Source organism: Dipteris shenzhenensis, chromosome 22 (assembly GCF_047967505.1).
Source record: "Dipteris shenzhenensis isolate YYH24624 ecotype China chromosome 22, Dip_SZ_1.0, whole genome shotgun sequence".
Classification (NCBI taxonomy): Eukaryota; Viridiplantae; Streptophyta; class Polypodiopsida; order Gleicheniales; family Dipteridaceae; genus Dipteris; species Dipteris shenzhenensis.
Window position 1 is genome coordinate 9,324,259 of NC_141617.1, and position 16,516 is coordinate 9,340,774.

The 16,516-nt window shown below is 50.7% G+C and overlaps 2 protein-coding genes across 2 annotated transcripts in view; both read right to left on the bottom strand.

Annotated features, from left to right (window-relative positions):
- LOC147887700 (Nucleic acid-binding proteins superfamily) overlaps positions 1-16,516 on the bottom strand; it is a 155,535-nt gene that overhangs the window by 126,610 nt on the left and 12,409 nt on the right. The gene's annotated exons all lie outside the window — the stretch shown is intronic.
- On the bottom strand, positions 11,499-12,859 carry LOC147887701 (uncharacterized). The gene is made up of 3 exons (XM_087393938.1): positions 12,693-12,859; positions 12,281-12,511; positions 11,499-12,110 (listed from the first exon to the last, which is right to left on the bottom strand). Exons 1-3 carry the CDS (start codon positions 12,797-12,799, stop codon positions 11,576-11,578), a joined length of 873 nt encoding a protein of 290 aa, XP_087250064.1. The 5' UTR covers positions 12,800-12,859; the 3' UTR covers positions 11,499-11,575.

Below are 16,516 nucleotides of genomic sequence, written 5' to 3' on the forward strand. Positions count from 1 at the left end.
GGTTCTGTATACCTCGCCACCCAGTGACACTAGTTTTTCCAGGGCTTGCTGCTGAGCTGCGGCCGATTGTTAGGGACTTGGGCTCCCATTTTGGATGGGTTATGCACGACACCTTCGCCGATGCGGTGACCACGGCAGGAGCCCCCCGTGTCCGAGTGGCTGTGGCAAACCCTGCGACCCTCCCTGCAGTGATCGAGATTGTGACAGATGCCGGCAGCATCACCCAGAGCATGATAGTCACCGGACAGCCAGGTCAGTGCCTGAGGTGCCATGGCTTTGGGCACTTGGCGGCTGCGTGCCCACGCTTCGCCAGTTCATCTCGACCCCCCCCGCCCCCGCCTCCTCCGCCCCCGCCCCCCCCCTGGACAGTCACGTCAGGAGGAGCCGAGGCAGGCGGAGCCCGGTCCAGAGTTAGTGGGTGGCTGGACCGAGGTTAGAAGGAAAAGAGGAAGGAACAAGAAGATCTCGGATAAAGGCAAGGAGGCAGAGGTTACCCTTCCGGCAGCAGCACCCCAGAGACCTTACAGGCAGCCGCCCCAGGGACCTGGGAGAGCTTCTTCGTCGACGGCAGGCCGCCCGTCACAGCCTCAGATCCCCCCCTCTCCCGCTCCCCCGCCCCTTTCCACTCAGTCCCAGTCCCCTCCCCAGTTTCCCCTCCCTTCGCCCGGCCCGCAGCCTCAGCCTCCGTCTCTTCCTCCTCAGTCTCCTTCTCCTCCCTCTCAGCCCCAGCTCCAGAGGAGTCCCCATCCCCCCCTCCCTCCGCCCCCCTCGACTCCTCTACAGTGTTAGCTGCACCCTCGGCTTCCCAGTCGAGGGCAGCCCCCGCTCCGCCTCCTCCACCTGCTCCGCCAGTCGCCTCCGTGGAGCTCGAGTCGCCTGCCCCTCAGCCTCCTCCCCCTCCCCCCCCGCTGGTAGGACACCCGGAGTCTACACCACCACCGGAGCAGGCTTCCATGGCCGCTAGCCCCTCAGTGGCAGACTCTGATGGGTCTCAGCTTCAGGAGAGAGCGCTTCCTCGAGACTTTTACAGATCAGGCCCCTGGGACTACTTGGACGTGGCCGACCTTGGGACCTTCCCGGCTTATCTCGACATCAGCATCTTCTTGCTCCGCAAAGGGGCGGATGGGAAGATTGTCGCCTTGGCCCCTAGGGATGGCCCTAGCTTCGCCTTCACGTTCCTCAGCGATGGCACCGAGACCTGGACAGACGACTCGGTTTGGGAGGCGCTCAGAGAGCAGACACACGCCTAGGTCTGTTCCTGGATAGGCCCGTCCAGTGGGCAGCTTCTCGAGACTCAGTGGTCCGAGGGCGATGTGCGCTTGCGGTGGCGCTGCGCCGCCAAACGCTTCCGACTGATTGTGATCCTCATACCTGCCCCGTCATGGCCTCTCCCCCAGGATGTCAGAGCTTGGTCCCATCAGAAACTCCGCACCTTCTATGGGATGACCACTTCAGAGATCTCGAGCTGGCTCGAGAAAGCATTTGTTCATGGCACCAAAGGCCTCTCGCCTTTGTTGAAGGTGTTGAAGGACGGGCAGGACGATCCCGTCTCCCCCTCCAAACCTTCTCATAAGCGGCAGCGCCTCCATTCCGACATGCCTGATTCTTCATCGACTTCGACCGCGAGCAGACAGTTGTTCGCAGCCCCCCATCCCTCGCCATGAGCCTACACCTCGTATCCTGGAATGTGAACGGGTTTCACTCTTCTGGCACCCGTGGTCCCAGGAAGCTCATTTTGCGGCAGGAACTTCAGCCTGCAGTGATTGGTCGTTTGGATGTACTTCTGCTCCAGGAGCACAAGCTCTCTGCGGCTCATTCCCGTAGCTGCGGGAAGGTTCTCCCTGGACGTTCCTACACTTACTGGGAGCCCTCGATCGGCGCACAGGGGAGGAGTGGGGGTGTCTGTACCTCCGTGTGCGAGCAGTTAGCCCAGGGAGTTTTCGGTCATGGCACGTTGATCCCAGGCCGAGCCCTTTGGGTAGGCCTGGATTTGGAGGGATCCAAAATTGGAATACTCAACATCTACGCTCCTACAGACCTCCGATGCAGAGCCACTTTCTGGAGGACACTTACAGGGATTCTTCCAGTCATGGATTCCTGGATTGTTGGAGGTGACTTCAACAATCTGGAGTCATTGGAGGACCAGCAGGGCAGAGGTCCGGAGTTTACAGGTATGGCTCAGGCAGAGCAGTCAGCTTGGGACTCCTTCATCTTCGCGACAGGAGGTAGGGACAGCTGGAGAGACCCGTCCTTCCGGCGTTGGCACGGGAGCTTGGACTTCTCTTGGGGCTTCCGCAAGGAAGGAGGCAGACTCCTGGAGAGGCTTGATAGATTCTATGTCAGTGATTGGGCCATCAGTAGAGGCGGTCAAGCGGGTATAGTTCCAGGGACGACACTTTCCGACCATGCGCCGGTACTCCTCTCATTAGATTCGGCAGCCCAGACCCTCCCCCCCCGGTCATGCAGGATTCCCGATTCTATTTTCTCGAGGGAGGACGTGCGTAGCAGTATTTGCAGTCTTTGGGACAGAGATTGGGGGGAGTGCACGGATTTGGTGGACTCAGTTGCGCAGGCTCTGCAGGAGTCCAGCCAGATCTGCCAGCGAGCAGCCCTACAGGTTCGTCAGGAGTGGTGGAGTAGAGAGAGAGCTCTTTGGAGGGACCTCGCATCCATTCAGCGACTCCAGCAGGCTTCCCCGGGCTCGGAGGAGCTTCGGAGCCAGGCCCTTCGAGCCAGAGCCCTCCTGGAGGAGACACTCCAGCGCCGCTCAGAGTTTTCCTATCACGCCTCTCTCTCCTTCTGGGCCCGGAAGGGTGATCGGATGTGCAGAGAGTTCTTCAGGACGCATGGCCAGAGAGCTGCAGGTGATCAGCTTCGGAGTCTCAGGACAGCGGATGGTCACATCGTTACGGATTCGGGGGAGGTCCTGGGGTTGGCCACTGACTTCTACAGGACCCTCTTCCAGCAGGAGCCGCTTGCCCCTCGTGCTAGTCGTGCCCGTGAGGAGGTGTGGAGGCACATTCCATCCCTGGTCCAGCCTAGCATGCAGGCGATGTTGTTGGCGCCGTTTACCTCGGATGAGATGCTGGAGGCCTTGATGGCTATCGACGGACACAAATGCCCAGGAGAGGATGGGCTTCCCCGAGCTTTCTTCATTTCCTTCTGGGACCAGATCCATCAGCCCCTCCTCACAGCTCTGCAGGGGATTTTCAGCAGCGGTTTGATGCCAGAGAGCCTCTCTTCGGGACTGATTTGCCTCATCCCGAAGGGAGGAGATAGACAGGAGATCCGCCAGTGGCGTCCGATCACTCTCCTTACTACCGCCTACAAAATCCTCGCTAAGATGATCAGTGCCAGAGTTCGACCTCTACTCCCAGACCTCATTCATGACACTCAGACAGGCTTTGTCTAGGATCGCAGTATCTTGGATAATGTCTTCACCTTTTCAGAGGCGGCGGAGTGGGCTCAGCACAGTGGATCACACCTTGCCATTCTACTTCTCGACTTTGAGAAGGCCTACGATCGCGTGGACTGGGCCTTTTTGGAGGGGACTCTGGAGCGGCTAGGTTTCCCCGCAGGATGGATTCAGGGTATCTCAGCTTTGTACAGGACAGCGTCTAGCAGGGTCATCATTGGAGGCAGGATGGGTGAGCGCTTTAGCCTGGAGAGATCAGTGCGTCAGGGTTGCCCCCTTGCTCCTTACCTGTTTCTTTTCTTCGCCGAGGCCATGACTTACTACCTTCGGGCGAGGTCTACCGGGATCCGGGGGGTTCGCCTTCCACTTCGGGAGGACACGGAGCTTCTGGACTCGGAGTACGCAGATGATACAGCCCTTTATGTCCAGGATGATGAGAGGATGCTAGAGAGGGTGCGGATGGCCTTGGAGGTCTTCTGCTCGGCCGCTGGTGCGAAAATCAACTGGAACAAGTCAGTTGGTTTTCTCACAGACCCTGGGGCGTGTTCTCAGTGGGGGCGATTTCTGGGTTTCAGATGGATTCCACGAGGACAGACAGCTAGATACCTTGGCTTCCAGGTTGGCCTAGACATCACGCCAGCTCAGCAGTTTCTCCCGGTGCTAGACTCCATCCGACGGAAGCTGGCTTTCTGGAGTACTGCTAAGCTGTCTCTTGCAGGTCGTGCCCTGGTAGTTAACCAGGTCCTTCTAGCCACGGCTTGGTATGTGGCTTCATGCTGGTGCTTCTCGAGATCCAACGTGGCACAACTCAGGAGGTTGGTTCGGAACTTCCTTTGGTCTGGGGAGGATGGTCTTAGAGATACCAGAGCCAGGGTTGCTTGGCAGACAGTCATTCTTCCGCAGGCAGAGGGTGGCCTGGGGGTTATCGATCCAGAGCTTCAGAGTCAGGCCTTGTTAGGCAAGCTTGTCATCCGCGGTTTGACCCCGGGGGGGCAGACGTGGAAGATGTTACTTCAGCAGGGAATAGGCTCTTGTGTCCCGCGCCGAGGTGGAGAGTGGCCACCGTCCCTCAGGTGGATCTTCACTTCTGCCCCGCTCACTCAGCCCCGTTCTCCACTCGTTCGTAGCCTCCTCATGGTTTGGAGGCGGCTTTGTCTCAGTCTCATACAGTCCCAGCCCAACTGTCAGGAGGAGATCGATCGCCAGCCGCTCGTCTGGAATGGGCAGGTCAGAGACGCCGAGGGCCTTCAGTTGGGGGAGAGATCACATATCAGGTGGGACGGCTGGATGAGGGGGCCAGCCCGGTCCCTTCGGGTTTGGAGGGATACGTACAGACATCTGGAGATGACCGATCTTGCAGTCGTAGCTGGAGGTGCACGTGGAGTCCAGGCGAGACGCACGGAGATTGACGGAGCGATCCCAGCCGCTTGGTTGGCTCCACCTGAGCCTCAGGTCCTCATGCCTGGAGACACCCGTTGGCTGGGACAGTTCACCCCCCGTGGCATCCCACTGGTGGTCGCAGGACGTTTGGATGACTCCTCTATCGCCTTCTTCGCGGTTTCAGGGGATGGACGACTCAGGAGAGAGGAGGCGCTCATCGACCCCCTACTCCCGTGGCAGAGGGTTAGGGTCGTAGGCCTTCTGGGGAAGGTCTGGCGTACCGACCCTAGTATCGAGCAGGACCAGTTGCAGCTTTGGCGTCTTTGGCTATGGGAGGGGCGGGCCTTGTCAGAGCTTGAGTGGGACCCAGGAGAGTGGTGGTGGCCAGAGATTGTGACAGGACAGGGGCCGACTTCCTTCTTCGCTTACAGCACGACTCTGGGCAGGCGAGTTCTCGGGAGGATGCAGAGCCGCCCCCCCACCCAGCGACCTAGCTGGTACGCACAGGGTATTTCCAGGTTCTTTTTGCAGGCATTCTGGAAGGCCTTGTGGGAGAGCTGGCGGCCGCGGAAGATCTCATACTTCCTGTGGCTTCTTGCCCACAAAGGTCTTCCAGTGGGGAGCTAATTGAGGCAGATAGGCCAGGACGGTTGCTGTCAGATTTGCCATGCGGACGAGGAGTCACCAAAACACTGCCTGTGGAGCTGCACGCGCGCCCAGGAAGTGTGGAGGTGGACCTTCGGGCTTCTTACCCGCGCAGCACCAGAGCTAGGAGTGATCACTTGGGGCGCGTTCTGTTGGTGCAGCACCGCACCTGGTCTTCATCACTTGTTCGAGGCATGCCAGCAGGACCCCACCTTCCTTATCACACAGGGGACGTGGGGGCCGCTCGAGGGTATCCCACAGCACCTAGCAGAGGCTGATACAGGAGTTCGGGAGAGCCAACCAGTCTGGGAGATTATCAGCAGCATTACAGGATGGCACATCTGGACCTCGCGCTGCGCGCAGATCCTCGGTGGCACTTCCTTATCGATTGCCCAGATCATGGCGGAGATTTGGAGTGAGATTATTCATACCCTCAGAGGCCAGTGGGACCAGATTCAGGGAGACTCCCGGGCTGGTCAGGAGAAGCGGAGACGCTTCCTCCAGGCTTGGGACACACAGAGCCTCTTCTTCGAGCAGACTACGCAGGGCCTTCGGTGGCACTACTCACCACCCCGATGGCTGTTCATTCACACTCAGCATATCCCTCCGTGAGAGTATGATTTATTATGCTACCTTTTAGGGCTGCGTCCGGTTTGTGAACGCAGCCCGTCAGCTATAAGCTGACCTCTTGTATTTTGTTCTCGAAGTAATATAATTAGCACTGTTTTTTCGAAAAAAAAAAAGAAGTTCAAAGTAGTAGAGACAAGTTGCACATCTAGAATAAGTCTTATTGAATCGAGAGTTCCCAATTCAAAAATGATTCTTTGGCCTCATTACGAACTCGGTACATTTGCTTCCAAAGTGTCCCTTGCATTTTTAGAAATCCTACATGACCTGATATGAGGTGTAATGAACTTCTTCAATGAAAGTACGATTAAAGACAAGACATGTGCATCTCTAGCATGCAATCGTCTCTAATCTAGTGTAGGTTGAGAAGGTGCTTGGCTCGAGGCTTGCTGCCCACCATGGCCAGCACCTCAACCAGCTCCTTGTTGCAGAGGATTACTAGGACCTTTAGCTCCAAGACAGCCCACATGCTTCATCACATGTCCCAAACCAAAAGATTCTATGTCAAACACTATCAATGTACATATGCTATATTCCAAGCTTCTCAAGCATAAGCTTTCTAGGACTGTCCCAAAGAGCTAGTCTCATCCTTAGCCCCCTAGATGGTATTGTTCCATCCTTCAGCTCTCTTTTTTTGAAAGTCTTCTAAATGACCCTTGCAGGTTTGTGCTTGCCTACTACATTAGCCATGACGCTCTTTCCTTTGTGAGGTTCCCTTTTCAAATCTAGCTTGATTCCCATCTTTTCGGATCTCCCTCCAAGGCCACCCCTTGTGTTGGAAAATAGAAGGAAATGACTCACTCAAACCTCCACCCAAGATCTCTCCCACTCTTCTTGACACTCAACTCAGATAACTGATCACAGATGCAATAAACACTCACTCAGAGAGAACTTAAACGGAGAGAGAGAATATATTCATCCACCGGATGGTGGGCAGAAAACTGGCTCCAGGGGAGCAATACAAAACTCAGCCAAGTGCTGAGGAGAACTGATGGAACTCTCTCTGTCAGACTGGACCAGCTCTGAGTGCACAGCACAGCCTAGGAAGGAGGCTTTCTGTCCTGCACTGGATGCTGGAATGGAGGAAGGAGTGGGCCTTTTATAGGCACTGCCCAGGCCCTCTGGATTGGCCGACCAGCAGGGTCGGTCCCCTGACTGGTGGCCGACCAGTCTGTTCTGGAAATCCGACCAGGGTCGGCCCTGGTCGGTGGCCCTGGTTGGGCCGACTGGCCCTGCCACAGGCCCCTATAAAAGGGTGCCCTGTGCAGCCAGTCCATGGGACTGTTGACGCCTCCAGGGAGGCACAGGGCCCCCCTATTTCTTTGCTGTTTGCAGGCAGCAACCAGCCCGTGTGCTGGTTGCCTATGATGTCAGCCTGGGTCTCTCTTTCCCAGCCCTCCTACCTCTCACTGCCCCTTGTCCCCTCAAAACGGGGGCTCACAGGTGGGCACAGTGAGTCTCTAACACCCCCCCTCAATGTCACAACTGTGGGCCAATCCCCATGCGTTTGATGAGGTGCTCCATCTGTTCTCGTGGGAGTGCCTTCGTGAAGAGGTCGGACAAGTTGTCAGCGGTCGGGCAGTAGATAAGCTCGATCACGTCGTCGATGATGAGCTCTCGAATAACGTGGTAATGAACTTCGATGTGCTTGGTCCGCGCATGGTACACTGGATTCTTGGCAATAGCTATGCAACTCTGATTGTCGCACATCAGCACTGTCGCATCCTCCTGACACACGTCCATGTCCTCCAGAATCCACCTCAACCACAGTGTCTCACAAGCTGCTGTACACGCGGCTCTGTACTCTGCGTCTGTAGATGAAAGGGCCACTGTGGGTTGCTTCTTACTTAGCCAAGAGATGGCACCAGATGCAAGTAAGAAACAATATCCTGTTGTCGATCTTCTGGTGTCAGCATCACCTGCCCAATCACTGTCACAGAACCCGCCTAGTTCGATGCCTTTGGTGTAGGTGATCCCATAGGTGCAAGTACCCTTCAGATACCTCAGCACCCGTAAACCTGCATCCCAATGACTCTTCCTGGGAGAAGCAGAGAACTGGCATAATAGCCCAACTACATAACAAATATCAGGTCGAGTATTGGTAAGGTAAAGCAAACTTCCTACCAATCGTCGATACAAGGGAGTATCAACCGGCTGAGATGTGTCGTGAACACTTAGCTTGAGCCCGACCTCCATGGGAGTTAATGCTGTTCTGCAATCCTCCATCTGAAATCTCTTCAAAATTTCTCTGCAATATTTCTCCTGTGAAATGAAGATCCTATCTTTGGCCTGCTTTACTTCAATCCCAAGGAAGTAATGTAATAACCCAAGGTCAGTCATCTCAAACTCAGACATGAGTAGCTCCTTAACCTGTGAAATCTTCTTGACATGATCACCTGTTCAAGATAAGATCATCAACATAGAGGATGATTACCAGTCGCAATCCCTTCTCAATGAACAAGTAAAGATTTGCCTCAGAAGGACTCCGACTGAGCCCTATCTTCTGAAAGAATATATCAATCCTTTGGTACCAAGCTCTGGGGGCCTGTTTCAGCCCGTATAACGCCTTCTTCAACCTGCAGACCTTTAATGGGGACCCTGGATCTTGAAAGCCCGGTGGCTGCTCCACGTATACCTCCTCCTCCAGGGTTCCATTAAGGAATGCGGACTTCACATCCATTTGAAAAATAGGCCACTGGAATTGAGCAGCAAGGGCAATCACTGTCCGGATAGTAACCATGCGGGCTGTGGGAGCAAAAGTTTCATCAAAATCCATGCCTTCAGTTTGAGCAAAACCTTTCACCACTAACCTTGCTTTATACTTATCCAAGCTGCCGTCTGATTTGTATTTAAGTTTGTATACCCACTTAGTGCCGATGACTTTCCATCGCAGGGGCCTGGCCACTAAGTCCCATGTATTATTCTTCAGGATAGCATCCATCTCTGCCTTCATGGCAGCCTGCCATTCTGGATTGTCCTTCGCCTCCTCGAAGGTCCTTGGCTCATCAAGCTGAGCCACCAAAGCAAAATTCACAGATGGGGCCTTTTGAAGACGTTGAGACCGTCGCAATCCGGAACTGCTACTCTCAGGTAATGCGGTGACCCGAGACTCTTCCAATGTCCGGAGGTACCATTGGGGCAACTTTTTTTGCTTCTCTGTGGGAGGAGGAACGAGAACTTCTGCTGGAACATCCTGCTCTTCCTGAGTATCAGGTGGAATATCAGCTTTTGATTGGGTAACCTCTTGAATGGTCAATCTGGGACGGGGTGGGATCGGGGGTTGAACAATCTCCTCCTCCTCAATCTGAGGCTCCTCCTGGGATTCAGGTTCTTTTTTCGCGAAGACAACATCACGACTGATGAGTATTTGCTTCTTTGCTGGATCGAAGAGGCGGTAGGCCTTGGATTCTTCACTATACCCAACAAAGATACATTGTCTGCTTCAGGAATCAAGCTTGGTCCTATCTTCCTTGGGCACATGCACCCACGCGTTAGAACCAAAAATGCGGAGATGAGAAATAGAGGGTACCATTGGGACTGCTACTCTCAGGTAATGCGGTGACCCGAGACTCTTCCAATGTCCGTAGGTACCATTGGGACAACCTTTTCTACTTCTCTGTGGGAGGAGGAACGGGAACTTCTTCTGAAACATCCTACTCTTCCTAAGTATCTTGTGGAACATCAGCTTCTGATTTTGCCACCTCTGGATGGTCAACCTGGGACGGGGTGGGTTTGGGGTTTGAACAATCTCCTCCTCCTCAATCTGAGGCTCCTCCTGGGGTTCAGGTTCCTTTTCCACGAAGACAACATCCCGACTGATAAGGATTTGCTTCTTTACTGGGTCGAAGAGGCGGTAGGCCTTGGATTCTTCACTATACCCAACAAAGATACATTTTCTGCTCCGGGAATCAAGCTTGGTCCTATCTTCCTTGTGCACATGCACCCATGCGTTAGAACCAAAAATGCGAAGATGAGTGATAGAAGGCTTCTTACCATAAAATGCCTCATATGGAGTCTTGTCTTTGACGGCCTTCGTCTTGGTCCGGTTGAGAATGTGTACAGCTGTATTGATAGCTTCACTCCAATAGGCTTTAGAAAGATTCCTCCCTCGGAGCATAGCAAGCCCTGTCTCTGTGGTGGTTCTATGCTTCCGCTCGGCTACCCCGTTTTGCTGAGAAGTATGTGCTGTGGTGAGTTGTCGCTTGATCCCATGCTTGCGACAAAATGTGTTGAACTCACTTGAGGTGAATTCTCCCCCCCTGTCTGTGCGGAATGTCTTGACATCCTTCCCTGTCTCCTTTTCAACTTTGGCCTTCCAGTCTTTGAATTTCTCGAAAGCCTGAGACTTTTTAGCCAAACAATATACCCAAGTCATTCTACTGAAATCATCCACAAAGAGAAGTGAGTACCTGGATCCTACCCACGATGCTGTAGACATTGGACCACAAATGTCGGCGTGAACCAACTCAAGTGGTTTGCTGGCCCGAAACGAGGCCTCTTGTGGGAACTTATCCATGTGCTGCTTGCCTTCTAAACAAGCTCGACAGACATCATCCTTGCCTGTAATTGGTGGAAGTCCATCCACCATCTTCGACTTTGACATTTCAACCAAGATTCCATGGCTGACATGACCGAAGCACTCATGCCAAAGTTTGGACTTTCCGTTGTCTTCATGAACCAACATTGCACTGAGACGGTACAGTCCATTCTCTTCAACCCCTTGAGCCACCAGCTGCCCATTGCCTTTAGATGTCACAGTGACCTTGCCATCTTGAAAGAGAACTGCCATGTTGTTTTTGTCCATCTGACTTACAGACAGTAAATTCTTGCAAAGGTTGGGTACATAAAGTACTCCAGAGATATCCTTCTCCTCACCCGCCGTTGTAATGAAAGGAATGCTACCAATGCCCTTCACAGGACATGTCTGGCTATCCCCGACCATAGTCACAAGAAACGTTTCGTCCGTTTCGTTGTTTCGAGGTTTCGACAGGTTTTGTTTCGTTTCGTTTCGAATCATCGGATGAAACGGATAGGTTTCGAAATGATACTTGATATATACAAGGATAGGGGCAGATAAGACATGTTATATTCAAGTTTAGAGTGAACAAAGAGAAATACAAGTGTCAAGTGACAAGTCCTTAGTCAAGACACCCAGTGTCTAGCCTCTAGGTAATCCAAAACACAAACACATTCAGGAATCAGAATTCAAGTCTCCTTTCTCAAGTTTCAAATTTAGACCAATTAATATTTATGGAGTCAAAACTTAAAAGCATATTGACATTGGACATTGGATTCTAGCATCTAGACTCTAGAGATATGAACATCATTGATTCATTGAAATTTGAATCTAGATATATGAGTCATTACTTTCCAAAATGTCAAGTAAATATAAGTTCCCAAAATAGACATATGAAATAATAAGTTCCCAAAGTGACGAGTTGTAAGCTCAAACTTCAAAGTTCCAAAAATGAGTAGCATGAGTGATAACAAATCATAATTTGAAACTACTCAGTGCTCACTACTCTCTCTACCAAGTTCACTATCACTATCTGCATCTTCATCTGTGGATTCTGTGCCATCGGAACTCTCTTCCTCCTCTACCCTTGCTACCATCTCCTCAAAGGAATCACTACTATGACCACTAGTAGCAAGGGTACGACCACGATCTCGTCGGCGTCTATAACAGCGTGGTGAAGATGAAGTGCCAATGCTTGCAATCAAGGGTGGTGCACTAGTAGATGCTTGTGCAATAACCCTTGATTGCGAACGTGTGACACGTCGAAAGCATGCCTCATCCTCTCGAAGGAAATCATATGCTATATCCTCATCGCTGCGCCTTTGGATGAATGATATATCAATATTCTCCCCTCGAGCCAAGCCTTGCTCAAGCTTTCTTAGAACTTCAGGATCAACCTCTTTCACCTTCCAATGTAACACTTCAGCCACTTCAGCCCCACTGGTACTTTCTTTGTCTTTGAACCGCTCCAAGAGACGAAGGTTGGCATTTACATAGACCAACCTATCAAGCTGTGATGTGCTCAATCTGTAACATGATACATGATTACATCACATAAAACGTAAATATTTTGAACTAAAACAAGATTGAAAATGCATCTAGAATCTAGATTCTAAGTAGTCATGATTCGTAAAATTGGAGAAGACTCAAGACTCAAGAAATGCATCCAACCATTCATAACTTATAAGTTGGATTACCTATTTCTTTTCTTAGTATGGATGTCCGCACATATGCTCCATATGCGCTCAGCTGATCCACTAGTACAATCCTGTGATAAAACTCGAAGAGCTAATCTTTGCAAAGTGGGAGTAAGTCGCCCATTTATCTCCCACCATGATACAGCAAATTTCCTTTGCTCTAGACTCATAGCCACATCTCGCCTGAATTGGCTACGGTCATGAACATAGAGGACAGACTCTCTTTCAATCCTATAAGTTGAGTCATGGACATTGCTTTAGTGTTAGATAGGAATTAGGATAATGATTCATGAAGTAGACTTTAAAGGCATGCATGCCAGAGTCAAAAGAGGTTGCAAGTAAAAGCTAATTGATCGTACAATATACTAGAGTCTAGAATTAAGAATCAAGATACTTAGAAGTTAGTACTCACATTCCTTGCTCTTCAGAGGGGATAACTGTATCCACATAGGATGTCCATCCATTCATAAGAACAATATCGGACCAATGACTTTCCTGCTTGTACAATGGATGCACCATGTAGGAAACAATATGGATTGGTTTATGAAACCAGTTCCATCTTTTTGTCCATATGGCACGAAGATCATCCGCCCTGTAAATTGCAATATATTAAATTTCAATACTATGTATAAATAAACATTCTCTAAATTCTATGTAGTAGCTCATGAGTCATGACAGAATCACTAAAGAGTTTGCATACCTATGACTTGAGAGAGATCTACAATTAAGCATACTCTCTTTAAGCTTTTGCATGTAGTGATAAAGATGACTCATTGTACTTCCCTCATGGTCAAATAATCTTAAAATGAAGTACAAAGGTGCAATGGCAGCCTTTATGGCTGCAGCTTCTTCCCAAAACATACTGTCCAAGATGTATGAAGTGATTGTACATGCCTCTGCTTTGCGGCTTCCTCTCCAAGCTTCCCACTCTTCACTACAAACGAGACGCCTAAGCGCATCTTTCGTTTGTGTCATCCTACAAGTTTAGGACAAGTTAAGAATCAAAATTTGAATACATAAGTATTAAGAATTGAAAATTGAAATTAACTCTCAATTGGCTAGCTAAAAAAGGATGTTGACTTACCTTTGAAGAACAAGAAAGAGATAGCCAAATCTTGTCTTAGATGGCTTCACAAGATCATACTTGCATACTGCTCTGAAAAGAGCTAATGCAATGCTCTTTCTTGTTATGAACTTGATGATTTGGCTTGCTTTATTAAGAGTAGATTGCACCCAATCCAACTTGGCAATGTCCTCCATTATCAAGTCCATCGAGTGAGAAGCACATGGAGTCCAAACAATGCTTTTATAATCTCTCTCAACCAATTCTCCCATCTTGGCACAATTGGAGCCATTGTCAGTAATAATTTGGACCACATTTTGTGGCCCAACCTCCTCAATGGCATTTTTAATGTGTCCATAAATCCATTCCCCAGTGATACTCAAGCCAGGGGTGGAGGCATCAACTACACGAAGTAATGTAGTGCCAGCACAAGATGAGACCAAGATATTTATCATGTGGCGCCGCCGCTGGCCACATTGCCAAGTCACAAGAATCAAGATCCATAAGTAAATCATACATTTGTTGTTAATACTAAAATCAGCCACCACAAATCTTACCAAAGACTCAAGAGTCAAGAGTGAAGGGTTGTACTTATAACTTACAGTGTCACTCCATCCATCTGACACGATGCTACAACCATATCGCTCCCAACAAGCTCTCAAACCCACAAGCTCCTCTTGAATCTGCCTCACTTGGTTTGTCAAGTGTGTAGTTCTCAAGGACTCACAATTTGCTGGTTGTAGACCTGTAGCTCCTGCTGCGGCTGCTGCCACAAGTGCACGATGGAACTTTTGGTATGCTGGACATCGAGCTATGTTGAAAGCAAGGTTGCATTGATAGAAGAAACGATGCTCAGCTATTTGAGCCTCTTGCTTCAACTTTGGAGCAAAGCTAGCATCAAGGGTGATTTGGCGCCTTGGCAGGTCTCTTCCCCTCTTTCTTGTTGTTGCAGCCTTGAGATGAATATGGGAGGATGTTGGGATCCTCTCATGACCCACAGCAACACTAACAAAGCTTGATGAATGTGGAGAAGCCACAACATTCGAGGGAGCTTCATCTGCATTGACATTGGGTAAAGACTCACCAATGTTAGAAGACTCCGGGGTGATATGAACTTGGGAAGAAGCCCCAGTATTACTTTGAGAAGACACTTGAACTGAGGTTCTTGTTGAAGTAGAGGCCCCTCTTTTCAGCGCTTCACTTTCCTTGGCTTCTTGCACCTTCCCATCAATTATCTCCGAAGGCAAAGGTAGAAGGAGCAATGACCGGACCTCTTCAAACTTTGATGGCAATCCACCATGGGCCAAAAAAATACCTTCTGGAACATGAGTGCAGCCATGTGTTCCTTGAGCTCTCTCCCAAATGTAATGTGCCTTCACCCGGTTTGATGCTCCTCGAATTGTTTCCCCACAATACTTGCAAACCACACATTTTGTGCCAGAAGTACCATATTTGCTAATGAGAACTGAATCTTGCCAAACATCACGCTGAGTGGGAGACTTGCGAGGAGGCATGATGGAGAAGGCCTTGAAATTTGGGAAGAAACAGAGAATTGGGGCAAATTGGGCTGTTGCTCCTTGATCCAGGTGCTGCTCCTTGAGCAGAACCAAAAAACAGCAGCAACAAAGGGGATGGTGGGCAGGACTGTCGATGGCAGCAGGCTGCAGGCCCTAGGCGTGGACGGTCACCGGTAGGAGTCGAATCTCGATTGCAGCCTGTAGATCGTTGATGGCGTCAGAGCGTGGGAGTCGATTGCAGGCCTTGTGTTAGTGGTAGCTAGCAGCAGCTAGCTTGAGCCTTGCAAGCAGCCTGCAAGTCAAAGGAGCAGCGGCAGTGCTGGGCTGCAGGTCAACGCCGAACGGAGCAGCGTCACGAGCCACAAGCTCACGTGAGCGCTCACCGTAGGTAGCATAGGGAGCAGAAGCGGGCTGCGGACTAGCAACAAAATCAGGCGGGAGGATCGCAATCGATTCGCGAAGGGCAGAAACAAAAAAACGGGCGAAATCGCCATTTTGAGATTTGGGTGAAACACGCGTTTCGTTGGGAGCGTTTCGTATTGTTTCGAAACGTTTCGGCACGAAACGTTTCGTCCTGTTTCGACAGGACGAAACGCGTTTTCATGTGACTATGTCCCCGACAGAAACTTTGGAATCCGGGTGTGTACTTTCCATGGTTTTGAACCAAGTCCTTCTGTTGGACATGTGCTTGGAAGCACCGCTGTCAACATACCAACCCTCTTTACCTTCATTGACTGCATATGCTGAACAATGTTCACTGAGTAAAAATAACTGTCCAGTCGTCACATTGGCAGAATCATTCTTAGGCTCTTCTTTGTTCTTGGCTTCTCTCTTCTGCTTTTGATCCGCCTTCTTCTTTCGGCATTCTTTGGCGGAGTGGCCAAGCTTTTCACAGTAAAAGCACTTCATTTTCTTCTTGCGTTCAACGTCCTCTGATTTCTTGAAATCCTTTGGCTTGCCTTTTCCAGGCTTGTCTTTGGCAACTAATGCCTTCTCGTTGGTTTGCCTAAAGAGTTTCTCTCGAGCCTCCTCCTGAAGCAGGAGTGGACCAAGCTCCTCAAAGGTGATTGGCTTAGTCCGTTGACCCGCAGTGACCGTAGTCACAAAACTTTTGAAACTCCGTGGCAATTTGTGGAGTGTAAGCAACGCCAATTGACTCGTGTCCACCTTCTGACCAACCGTTGCGAGCTAGTCCCGCACAACTTTCACCTTTGTCAAATGATCATGCACACTATCACCCTCATTCATATCAAGATTATAAAGCTGATGCTGAAGTGTAATGATACGAGCTGTATTATCGGTTTCATACAGCTCCTTCAGTATGGCCCACGCCTCTGAAGACGTCTCTGCCAACTGGATATGAGGAATCACAGCATCTGCTGTCGTGCCTATAAGCATTGCTAAGGCTTGAGCATCCCTCTCCTCCCATGCACAGAGTTCATCCGCATCTGCTTCAACTAACACTTCACCTCTTTTGTCCACAAGGTCCTCCGGCTTCTCTTCGGTCCCATTCACAATCTTCCACAACCTCCGTGCCAACAGATGGCTTCGGATATTGACTTTCCAGATTGGATAGTTCGTCCCATCGAGCTTTCCAGCTTCACCAAAATTGGGGATAAATGAAGAAGGAAGATGACTAGAGAAGGAGGAAGGACG